The sequence below is a fragment of the Ipomoea nil genome, unplaced genomic scaffold (assembly GCF_001879475.1).
Source record: "Ipomoea nil cultivar Tokyo-kokei standard unplaced genomic scaffold, Asagao_1.1 scaffold2144, whole genome shotgun sequence".
Lineage (NCBI taxonomy): Eukaryota > Viridiplantae > Streptophyta > Magnoliopsida > Solanales > Convolvulaceae > Ipomoea > Ipomoea nil.
This window is the reverse complement of record NW_017618572.1, coordinates 748540-761439: the sequence shown is the minus strand read 5'-3', so window position 1 is coordinate 761439 and position 12900 is coordinate 748540. Positions and strand designations below refer to the sequence as shown.

The window sequence follows — 12900 nt, the reverse complement described above, 5'->3', positions numbered from 1 at the left end:
GGCAAGTGGAAGGAAAGAAATATCCAACTTTGAGTAAGATTGCCAAAGATTTATTAGTTATTCCAGTTTCTACTGTTGCTTCAGAATCTGCTTTCAGTACTAGTGGTAGATTGGTGTCGCCTCATCGTAGTAGACTTTCATCCAAATATTGTGGAGGCATTAATGTGTTGTCAAAGTTGGTTGCTTGAAAGTAAGAAATTTTACTTGGGCAAATTATTTTTAATTGATTATCCATTACTTTTAATACTCTACCATACTCAAATAATATTTGTAGGTAATTGCACCGTGGAGGATTATGAAATTGACGAAGATTTACTTCAACCTCATGAATTAGAAGCAGAAGCTTAGAGGTATATATTGTTTAAAAGTTGTTTAAAAGTTGAACTAAATATATATATATCATTAGAATTTTATTATTCAAATTATTATTATTATTATTTCAGGTTATTAATGAAGAGTTGACTAGTTGAGGAGTGCCACGGCTAATTACTTGAGAGTTGAAGATTTAAAGTTTATTTTGTTTTGTTATGTCTTATGTACTAATGCATTTATGTTTGGACTTGGGAGGATTTTGAAAGAATTTAAACTTTAGACTTTAAATACTTTAATTTTATTAAGCTATGCATTTTGTATTTGAACTTTCTTTAGCTTAACAATATGATTTTTGGTTAATATTAATTTTGTTAATAGGCATTACAAAATAATAATAATAATAATAACACGGGGCGGGGCGGGGATTTCCCGTCCTCGAAAAATCCCCGCGGGGACTTCCCCATCACCGCCAGGGAACGGGGCGGGGACGGGGAATGGGGGGACATTTCGAGGACGGGGACAGGGACCCCATTCCCCGGCCTGCCCCGTTGCCATCCCTAGAAGAGATACGGGGCTAAGGGGTCTCCCTGACGCAGCCCCCTACCTGACACGAAAGGGTTAAGAGTGCCCCCATTCCAAAGGATCGAAATGCCGCTTTCTCTAAGGTAGAAAAAAATAAGATCAATGAGTTGCCTTGGAAACCCAAACCCCATCAGGGTGTCTTCTAGAAAAGACCAATCAACACTGTCATAGGCTTTTTGGAGGTCCACTTTGACCACCATAAGTCCTTTGTGCCCTTGCTTTTTATTCATGGTATGCACAATCTCCTGGGTCAGAATGACATTATCTAACGTGGAGCGGCCCAGTAGGAAGCTATTCTGGTGGGGCACAATAAGATTGCACATAACCGGTCTCAACCGGTTAACAAGCACCTTCGAGATCACTTTGAAAGCGACATTAAGCAGCGAGATAGTCCTGAAATCGGCCGCCGTTTTAGGCGCTTCTTTCTTAGGAATAAGAGTAATGAAGGCTGTCAGCAGGGATTTCGGCACAGAACCACTTGTCAACGCTTGGTTAACCATACTAGTGAGGATAATACCCACCGCTTCCCAGTAATGTTGGTTGAAAGCTGCAGGAATCCTATCTGGACCTGGACTACCAAACCTTTTCTTGCCAAAGACCGCTTTTCTGACCTCCTTAACGGTCGCTCTTCTCACCAGAGTGCGGGCCACGGAAGAAGAGATTTTTCTGAAGCTATCCACCGGGGCCAGCTCAGCACCACCCTGAATCGGAACCCTGTCAAAAAGCAAAGCAAAAAAATCCGTTATGTGATTAGCAATGATATGGGGATCAGCTGTCCAGGCCCCATTGATTTTGAGGAACCTGACGCGATTTCTATGTCTCTTTATCAAGGCCGCATTGTGGTAGAAGCACGTGTTCCTATCCCCATCTTTAGTCCAGTCCATCCTAGACTTTTGGAACCAAAGATCCTCTTCCTGATCTAACATCTCATTGAGCTCGTCGGTAAGCCTTTTTGAAAGCGATTGTAGCCCCCTCCCCCCCCCCCCTCCCCGAAATGGCAAAATTGGGCGATCGATGAATCCCACAAATACGACCTTCAAGTTGCCGTTTTATCTTAAAGATATTACCAAAGGTGTCTTTATTCCAACATTTATTTTTATCAATGATGATGGGAATAAAGCTTTCAATGTCCCCGTCACCCATGATAGCCGTATCCAGCCATATTTTTTTGTAGTCTTCTCTTCTGAGCCAAGCCTTTTCAAATCTGAAAGGACGCAAACTCCTATCTGGAGGGGAACCCCCTTATCAACGAAGAGGATATGATGGTGGTTAGAGTGGAGTCTTGGTAGCACGACCATTTTAGCTTCAGGGAAAAAGGATTACGCCTCAATATCCCAAAGGACCATATCAAGTATGCGCATCTAGGTTACCCAACCTCCCACATGCCTGCACCAAGTGAACCTGGATCCCGTGTAGCCCACATCAAAGAGACCAAATCGTTAATAGCATCTGAGAACCTTTGCATGTTCGTGAGGGAGACGGAATCACTTCCTCATTGTTTTTCCATCGGCCCGATATCATTGAGGTCCCAGGAAAGAACCCAAGTAGCCCGAATGGTGTTCTTGAACACCTTGAATTCCTCCCAAAACCTATTCTTAGCCGCAAGATTAGGCCTGACATAAGCAAAAGTGACAAAACAATCGCCCGCCCCCAGCCTTATCCGAGTGTGAATGGCTTGGGTCAAGTGACTTATAATATCTAAATTTAAACTCCCCTGGCACCAGAAGAGGAGGAGCCCACCTGCAAAACCAAGAGGCTCGACAAGAAAATGGTTAGAAAAACCAAAATTACTAGCCAAATTAATCATGGCTTTAATCATATTCATCCTGATCTCCAGGAGACAAAAGGCGTCGGGTTTAGAAGTGTTGAGGAGCTGTTTAACATAGTTCCTAACACGCCTGTTACCAACGGCCCTACAATTCCAGGAGACCATCTTCATTGGGCACCGACGACCGAGGGGGAAGTTGGAGCACCGCCTTCCCCAGGCGTACGACCAGAGCCACTAGAAGAGCTAGAAGGATCAGAGGAAGCAGACACACCATCAACCTGGTTACTTCCAAACTGGAATAGGTCGGGATTAACCGAGGGACTCCACCCTCTACTATCATAAAGAAAATTAGAAGGAGAGAACGTCAAACCTCCACGGCTACCATTCCTCCCCCCTCCACGATTACTGACTTAAGAGCTACCACGACCTCTATTGCTAGCAGCCACTGGCCGAGACTCAACATCCATGCTTCTCTCTAATCTGTTCACCCGATTTCTGCCCCCATCATCGACAACCTGCACCCCAAAAGAGGATCCATCATTTGGCGATGAAACTGCCACATGTTCCTTACCTTTGTCCATGGACGTGTTTTGAGCATTTTTATTATTCTTTCTCGCCGCTCTTTCACCCAAGTTCTCGTCCGCGTGTCCTCTGAGGACACCAAACTGATTTCCACGCTGGGAGTTGGCGCTGTTTTTGTTCTTGGATTTATCATTGGGACGTTGAGCCTTGGTAGCAGCTGTTTGTTTATGTTACTGTTTAGATTGCGGCTTAAGCTTAGCTTTATTTTTGTGGCTCACGATCATCCATCCTCCATGTTTTTCGATCGGAGTAGGATACCTGTGCAGATCAACGTTCATGGATTCCTGGGATTTTTCTTGTCCATTCTTCTCTGTTTCCGGAGCGCACTTGCCATCTTTGCATTGTAGGTGACATTCTGGCAACCGGTGACCAACTCCTCCGCATCCAAAACAAACAACGTGAAGCCCTTCAAACTCCACTTTCTGGAGCCGATCTTGAACCATCACTAAAGCCACCAAAGGTTTCGTAAGGTCGATCTCGACCACAGCTCTCGCAAAGTTACCACGCTCCACCCCCCATAGTTGTAGTATCAATCTTTAGGGGAGTTCCAACGTTGGACAGAATGTCTCTTATCGCTTTCTCCCTGAAGAACTACACTGGTAGCCCCGATAGCCGCACTTAGACGGCCATCCGTTCCACCTTCGCCGACGCCAGATCGATGTTCGGTCTCCACCTCTGCGCTACCCCGTAATGGTCGAATAACTTCCAAGGCCCATCTACCAAGACATGGAAGCAGTCTTTCTGGAGATGGAAGCGAGCAATATACCACCCCGATCCCACATCAATGATCTCCACCGGACCCTCCGGGTTCCACAAGCGTTGCATGCGCTGTTGGAAGAGGTGGAAAGCCACCGGTTTGCCAAGGAACTTGACAAGCAACGCATTTTTCCAAGGCTTAATCCATTCTTGTCGAAGGGCTTTGGAGAACTTCACCACCGGAATTCCCTCCACCCTTTCGCTCTCGCTATCCTCCCTATCGGAATCAACTTGAATCTCGTCGTCGAATCAGTTGGGCTGGTCCTCCCTCTCCGATGGTTCATCGTCCATCACCATCCGACTCTTCGTCGTCTCTACGAAGGTTCGCTTAGCAGTTCTGAAACGCTTAACAGTCCTTTCTCTCCCATCGTTAGGTTCCGACTGTCCCTCCCCCCCTCCCCCCCCCCCCCCCCCCCCCCCATCGAGGGGCGACGCCACGCAAGCGCGGGCGCGGGAACTTACCAAAAATACCACCTCAAACCCTATAACCGTTAAGAATTATTAGGGAGGGAACTGATAACAATTATTTATTAGTTTTCTTTGTTTGAACGGGTCAGCTATTGGTAATATAGGTTGATTTATTGTATAAGTTGCAATTGTAAACTTAATACTCCAGTATATAACTTACAATTTATAATATACGTAGTATACGTACATCTTAAAAAGGAAAGAAGAAACAAAAAGGAAAAATAATAAAAAGAAGAGTCAGACGCCGAAGAAGCTTAGCTACACACTTGACGGGAGAGTGGTTAAAAATGCAAATGCTTGCCCATTTCTCGGCTTCGCTCTCTCACGCCCCTGCTTCTTCCCTCACCGCCACCGCCCTATACATCCCCAAACATCTCTGCCCCAGATTCCCCTGCAGGCCGCTGCAACTGCGCCGCCGCCCCTTATTCACTGCGTCCATGGACTCCCCACCGCCCTCCACCGCTGCCGCTGCCGCCTCCGCCACCGTCGATTCAGTAACCGATGGTTTCGGGAAACAGAGCTTGGAGAGTTCCACCAGTTGTAAACTCAAGCTTCAAGAGCTAAATTGGGATCATTCTTTCGTTCGAGAACTGCCGGGTGATCCCAGGACCGATAACATGCCCAGGGAGGTTTGATTCCTTACTGACCTCTTACTTACCTGATGTACTTAGTTTCATAACTAGTTTCTAGTTGATTGGAAAGATCCGTATTTCGTGTGTTCTGGAATTGAAATTGGAACATTTTGTGTACTAATAGGTTATAGGTAGAATTTCACTTTGGAATTTGGACACTGGAAAGTTAAAATAGGAATTCTTTTTTAGGATAGAAGTAGCATGGAATCATGACAATATAATTGGGCAACATGTTTATCTTTTGTCAAAAATTTTATAGGGTTATCATAAGAATCCCAATACTGTTGACAGGCTATTTTTAAGTTTCTATCCTTACATTTTAGGTGTTGCATGCTTGCTATACTAAGTTATCTCCCTCTGCTGAGGTGGAGAATCCCCAGCTTGTTGCATGGTCAGACTCGGTTGCCAAGGTTCTTGAATTGGATCCTAAAGAGTGAGTCTTTGTAACTTCACATAAGTTCTGTCTTCATCTTAGTGGTTTAAATGGTTTTGTGATAAAATAGTTTCTATTATTTCAGATTCGAGAGATCAGATTTCCCACTGTTATTCTCTGGAGCTTCACCTTTGGTGGGATCGTAAGTGTATATACAAATTTGTGTGCATATCATTTTCTTTTTCTTCCCTTTTTTATGTGAGCGGTTTTTCTAATTAATAATTTGCTGCTTAGGATGCCTTATGCCCAAAACTATGGAGGGCATCAATTTGGAATGTGGGCTGGCCAGTTAGGTGATGGTCGTGCAATAACACTTGGAGAGGTTCTAAACTCAAAGTCTGAAAGGTGGGAACTGCAGCTTAAAGGTGCTGGGAAGACACCATACAGCCGGTTTGCCGATGGTCTGGCAGTGTTGCGTAGTAGTATTCGAGAGTTCTTGTGCAGCGAAGCAATGCACAGTCTAGGAATCCCGACAACACGGGCACTGTGCCTTGTGACGACGGGGAAATATGTCACCCGCGACATGTTTTATGAGTAAGAAAACTATGTTCAATCATTCATAGCTAGGTGCATTAGTATTCTAATGTAACTTCGGGTTGTCTTTTGAAAGTCACGTGGAAGATCCTCTCTTTCTCTTTATTTTTTAATGTAGCATTTGGACTGATGAACATGTATGGAAGTGTACTCGTAAAACAGTGATGTTACTAGGCTTTCACACTGATCATTTTGTGTTTACATGCAGTGGCAATCCAAAGGATGAACCTGGTGCAATTGTTTGCAGAGTTTCTCAATCCTTTTTACGTTTTGGTTCATACCAATTACATGCCTCCAGAGGGAAGAAGGATCTTGACATTGTCCGTACTTTGGCAGACTATACCATTAGGTATCACTACCCCCATCTAGAGAACATGAGTAAGAGTGAATGTATATCTTTCAGCACTGGACAAGAGGATGATTCAGTAGTGGATCTAACGTCGAACAAATATGCAGGTAAGCCATGCACATGCCCACACTTCAATCAGTTGAAGATTAACTAATTTCCGTATATGACGTGATACCTTTGGGAGTGTTTGGTTCACAACTTTTAATGGTCTGGAGTTGGAATAAAAGTAAAACACTTGTTTGTTTTCAATGTTTTTTGAAGTGCGGAAAGTAGGAAACAAATTCAAATCCTAAACAATGTAAAAATTCGATTCCCGGCTTCTATTAGTTTTCATTACCCCGGATTCAGTTCCCCTGTGCACTTTGCCTCTCACTATATTTTCTCTTTATATTTTGTTCCCATCACACCTTAAAGTTTGCCTCCAACCTCATGCCTCTTCCAGTATTGTCACTTTCCTCCAATTAGGTAATGTGCCAGATGCTTCTATTATCAAGATTGTTTTTGTTTTTGTTTTTTGTTTTTAAATAAATTAGAGTTTTTATTTGTTAGTTTAGTGTGGTATTAATATTTTGCTTTCTACTTTTTCTTCAAATATTTTTTTTGCTCGGCATTGGGTGCTTTAATGGGATGAAGAATGAGATTTGGGTTTGTGCTTTCTAATCCATCTGATTTTTGTTTGAATTAATGCTTCTTGATTTTCATTTTGATTTTTTGTTCATATTGGTGCTTTGGATTTTTTCTGTGTTTTGGATATCGGTATCAGTTGTCTTTTTTTTTTTTTTTTTGTATTTTTTTGTATTTTTTTGTATTTTTTAAAAACTTTAATTCCAATTATGAAGTTATACATCTCCAAACAACAATATTAGTAATGATTCTAATTCTAGTTCCAACTACTAAACAGTTGATTCCAATTCCCATGTTCGCCCCCTTACCGTTTCTAGACATTTACAAAGGGAAATCCTTATGTTACTTTTATGTTTGTTTTGATTATTGTTGGGGGTAGATGGTTTCAGAACCAAAAAGCTTCAAAGGTTAGTAGTAGATCAGCTATATTTCTTACAACTTCTGGAAGGAAAATTTCCTACTTCAAGTGAATGTCATGCCAATGTACCAAACACCAAAGTCTTCTAGTTATAATGTGCAAAAGAATTTAATTGATGGATTATTGACAAGAATTGACAACAGTATCCTCACTCATATATTGTGATATTGTGGCTGCTAAATTATCAAATAGTTATAAATGTGCAACAAGTTTAAATGCTTAATTTGTTTATTCTGGCTAATTATATGGTCTAGCTAATTGGTAGCATGCGGACATTAAACATATATTCCCATCACTTATCATTTTCCCTTGAAGATAGTTTTCAGGGAAGAGGAAAGGGAGGGCATTTTTCTGTATTTTTATCCCTTTAATTGACTTAGGGGTTCTTTCAGTGGGATGATGGATCTTTGTTGAGCTATTTATTATGCTGTTGAAATTTTGGTTGTAGTGGTTTGATCAGATTGGCTCTAACATAATTTATAGGCTGGCATGTTCGTTATTCTGAATTTGTATTGACTTCCATTTTCATTTATCGTCCTACAGTTCCTACACTTATTTGGGAATAAAAGTGATGTTTTTTAATACAATTTACCTTCTCATTTATACTAACTTTTGTATCATGGTGTTCTGTTGTATATTATATCAGCCTGGGCAGTAGAAGTTGCTGAGCGTACTGCTTCAATGATAGCGGGTTGGCAGGGTGTTGGATTCACCCATGGAGTGATGAATACTGATAACATGAGTGTACTGGGACTCACCATTGATTATGGCCCTTTTGGTTTCTTAGATGCATTTGATCCCAGTTATACACCAAATACCACTGATCTTCCAGGGAGAAGATACTGTTTTGCTAATCAGCCTGATATAGGGTTGTGGAATGTTGCACAATTTACATCAACTCTGTCTACTGCTGAATTGATAAACGATAAGGAGGCAAATTATGCCATGGAAAGGTGCTTTGAATACGAATTTTTTTTGCCCTTAATGAGTAGCTTACTAGCTTTCACAACCGACCTTTTAAAATAGGGACACTTTTTTTTTTTTTTTTTTTTTTTTTTTTTTTTTTTCCTTTCTTAATGAACAATGTTGCATTTGCTGTGTTTGACAGATATGGGATCAAATTTATGGATGACTATCAAGCAATCATAACCAAAAAACTTGGTTTGCCCAAGTATAATAAGCAGTTGATTGGTGATCTTCTGAAAAATATGGCTGTTGATAAAGTGGATTACACAAATTTCTTTCGGTCGCTGTCAAATATTAAAGCAGATCCCACAATTCCAGAACAGAAGTTATTGATTCCATTGAAGGCTGTTCTATTGGATATAGGTAAAGAGCGCAAAGAGGCATGGACAAGTTGGGTACAGTCATACATACAAGAGGTAAGTGCAAATGTTGAACTTGACATAATATTCATTCATAGTCAGGGTGGCCAACAAGGAGAAAGTCTATGTAGATGCTGCTTGATGAATGATTCCAAGGAGCGTTAAGCATTTGGCCATTTACTGCTAGGATTTAAAATGAATTATGAATTTAAGACTCTGAAATCCCACAAAGTTCCGTAATGCTTTATGCTTAATTTGTTTCCAGTATGAGTTCATGGAAATTGTCTATACTCAAGGTGAGTTGTCTGGATAGAATGCTTCATCTTGGTTGATTCTTATGGCTATTTTAGTAGTTTGTGTTGCATTCACAGTAAATAGAATGTCAATATGCAAGTACTAGTCCTAAAACTATAGCTGTTCAAACATGATGATTTTGGAAGTTTCATGCCTTCCCCCCACCCATGGAACATGGGAGAATCTATATATAGAACAGATCAGAAGCAGGTTGCCAATCTGCATAACTTCAAGTCCTTCAACTTTGTTTTGGATATCTATACATAGGAGTTCTGTGTTGAAATTATCATAGGTAGTGACTATAGCATGCAATTGTAAGTTGTTTAGGGGGCAGGAAGATGCAAGTGACCTCCCGCCAACAAATTTCTTTCCGTTTTCTTATTGTCTAACAAAGAAAAGAACAGTGTTCTTATTGGTGCCACTTGCAAAAATCGGCCCAAGCATTCGCTTAGGCTCCGATTAGGCGCTAGGCGCCCCTAGGCCGAGGGGATTTTACCCTTAGGCCAACATTAGTCGGTCAGCCGATTAGTTGGCTGACTAGCCGGCCTAGGCGACCGAGTCGGCCAACTGGGCCGAGTGTTTTTTTTTTTTTTTTTTTTTTTTCTTGGTGTGCTATTTTTCTTATTATTATTACTCGGCCGCCCAGGCGCTAGGCGCCCGACAAGCGCCTAGCACCTTCTACAGCATTGATTGGTGCATTATCTGCAAAATTTATTTACTGGTTATGACTACTAAAATCTTGTGAACTCTTTAAAGATGATTCTTACGGTTTGTTCTATCTGCTTTAACAGCTCTCAACTAGTGGCATTTCAGACGAGGAGAGGAAGGCCTCCATGGATTCTGTAAATCCTAAATATGTCCTACGAAACTATTTGTGCCAAAGTGCCATAGATGCAGCTGAGCAAGGCGATTTTGGTGAGGTCCGCCAACTACTAAAGGTTATGGAACGCCCATATGATGATCAACCGGGAATGGAGAAATATGCTCGCTTACCCCCAGCCTGGGCGTATCGTCCTGGTGTCTGCATGCTTTCGTGTTCTTCGTGAGTTGTCCACGATACACTGCCATACAATGGGGATTAAAGTTTTTACTGATATCAAATGCAGATATTGTTGTAGGAATCTGTAGAAGAAGCTTGTAGCCATTCCATTTGCCGTCTCTTTCGATACACCCCAATTTTAATGTTACTCCTCAAAGCTCCCTTTGTATAGTAGATATATTTGGTGCCTATAAGTCTTTGGAAGAATATGAATTCCTTTGATAGCAAAGATCTTGCTTCTTTTCTATTTATTTTTTACTATTCTACATTCTTACTGTCCTTATCTATTCATAAAATTTAGCGTGATGTAGCACTTTCTGTATTCATTTTTCTAATATGTTTAAAATATTACTCTTATGTACTCTTCTTCTTCTTCTTCTTTTTTTTTTTTTTAAAAAAAAAAAAATTATAAGTGTCAGCTTCAATTTTTTAATTTCTTATATTATCCTTTGAGTAGAAATTAAAAAGACAATAGGATAAAATTATGTACTTTTTCTATTTTTATTTTACTTGTCCTCTGTTTATTATTCATTCTCCAAATTAGTTTTTGGGTATGAATAAGAAATGTAGTTTGAAACAAAGCATATGTAAGAGTGGATTCATATTCAGAGAACAAAATTTCACTTACTGCAATACCATTATATACTACACACCCATCACAAGTGTATATATATTAAGTTGAAGGATGAAGGTGAAGCGAATAAGTTGCTCCGAACGTTGAATCAGCGGCGCCTCCATCTGCGGCGGTCTTCGAAAGTCCGGTTCTTGCATCACCGGAACGGAATTAAGGCGAGCTGAGAGCTAGGCAAGCTGAAGCTCATTTACTAACTCTGCATAAAGTATGGAAAGCGGAGAGTGAGTGAACGGTGGAGAACTGTTTCGAAAATTTTGATTTTTCAAATATAATATAATATTTATGAAAATGAAAAGGTTAAACCACACACACACACACACACACACACACACACACATATATATATATATATATATATATATATATATATATATACACTAGTTTTTTACGCGCATTGCGCGATTGGGATAATGCCCAATGTTTGTTTGTTTGTTTTTTTTTTTTTTTTTAAATAAGTACTTTGAAGTATATTAAGGCAAGATTATATTGAAATTGTTCATGCATAGATAATTGAAGGTTGAATTTGCATATTTAAATAGGTAATTCTTCTCCCAAAGGTTGAATCCCCAACCCCAAGGGTCCCCACACTCCGACCCGACAGAGCATTGTGGGAAGTTGTAAATCACGGTGACTTAATGATTTAGCAGACAGGACCAAATGCCGGTGCGCACAAGCAATCTACCCACTTTGGACATAATTCCCGCACTGTCGCCGCCGAAGTTCAAACATTGGTCTCTTCTCCCAAATACTGCCCACTAAATTAACCATTGAGCTAAGTCCGTGCGGGTTAAATAGGTAATTCTAAGTTTACAAATGCAAGATAATATAGTCAAGATTGATTATAATTGTCAATAAAATAATTGTATAGGTATGGTTGAAACCAAATACGGGACATAAGGGAGAACAAATAAAAATTAGGACATAAAATATTAAATATATACTAATATTGTTTGAGGAGATTTCGACATTAGGATTTGTGGTTAAGTTTTATTAAGACTTTAATATTAGAATTAGATTGATGGTGTAGTTATAATTCTATATTAGACTTTAATATTAGAATTAGACTAACTGAGAATTAACGGTATTTAATGGAAAAGTTAAATGGATAATCATATAATTAAGGATAAATTAGAAAAACTTAAAAGAAAAAAATTAAAACCTGAACAATCTGAACCATTCATTTGATTTAATAATTTGGCGGTCATTTTTTCTACCCAATGTTAATAATTAAATAAATTCGTTGGTCAAATCCGTTAATATAATCCGCTAACGCTAACCGCTAACTGCTGATTGTCAAACAAGGACATTGTAAGGTAGTTCTCACTTCAATTTGTTGTGTGATTTGAATACTCTCTTTGTCACAAAATCTCTCTATTTAATATGGTTGGCTTTATGAATTATATTTTTTTTAAAAAAATTTCATGGTATTAAATATTAATAAAATACTTGGTAAATAAATATATAGTATTATTTTGTATTATAACTTTGATATTTAATTAGAAAAATAGTGCACAAAAAAGATAATAGACAATGTAGTGAATATAATCAATTGATGAATTTGAATGTAAAAATTTTTACATTTGAGAAAAATAAGGACAATATAACTAATGAAAATATTTATCTTAATTAATTTGTTGATAATGAATAATTTTTTTTCCCTCAAATAAGACATTGTAAGGACAATGTAGCGAATATAATCAATTAATAAATTTGAATATAAAGAATTTTTATATTGTAGAAAAATAAAGACAATATAACTAATAAAATTATTTCTCTTATTTAATTTATTGATAATGAATATTTTTTTTTTGAATAAAGGCATTGTGGACACATAATTCTAAATTAAAGAAGTGCATATCTATAATTTTTTGTTGTAGCTACTAAATTATTATTTATATAATTTAATAAGAGTAAAATAGAGTACTAATTATGCCAACTTTGTTTGGGATGAGGTTCGAACCTAAGACCTTTTTTTTTTTATTGAAATCAATGAGTAAGTTAACGGTGAACTAACGGCAATTCTTAAAATTTTAACGGAATTAGTAACGGTGTGTGGGTATTTTAGAAAATTTTAATGTAAAATTTAAATCTTATCAATCTTTTAATCAATCTGAGCCATTCATTTGATTAAAATCTGTGACCGCCATTTT

The 12900-nt window shown here is 39.0% G+C and overlaps 1 protein-coding gene across 1 annotated transcript; it reads left to right on the top strand.

Moving 5' to 3' along the window:
• The first annotated feature begins 4689 nt into the window (after nucleotides 1-4689).
• Nucleotides 4690-10372, top strand: LOC109148829 (UPF0061 protein azo1574). Its single transcript, XM_019296571.1, has 8 exons — nucleotides 4690-5097; nucleotides 5424-5533; nucleotides 5619-5675; nucleotides 5768-6067; nucleotides 6276-6523; nucleotides 8105-8411; nucleotides 8567-8840; nucleotides 9869-10372. Exons 1-8 carry the CDS (start codon nucleotides 4756-4758, stop codon nucleotides 10121-10123), a joined length of 1893 nt encoding a protein of 630 aa, XP_019152116.1. The 5' UTR covers nucleotides 4690-4755; the 3' UTR covers nucleotides 10124-10372.
• The last annotated feature ends 2528 nt before the right edge of the window (nucleotides 10373-12900 follow it).

Coding starts and splice junctions, on each gene's coding strand:
- LOC109148829 (XM_019296571.1), top strand. CDS start 4,756: ATGCAAATGCTTGCCCATTTCTCGGCTTCGCTCTCTCACGCCCCTGCT. Junction 5,098..5,423: donor CCGATAACATGCCCAGGGAG/GTTTGATTCCTT, acceptor CTTACATTTTAG/GTGTTGCATGCTTGCTATAC. Junction 8,841..9,868: donor TACAGTCATACATACAAGAG/GTAAGTGCAAAT, acceptor CTGCTTTAACAG/CTCTCAACTAGTGGCATTTC.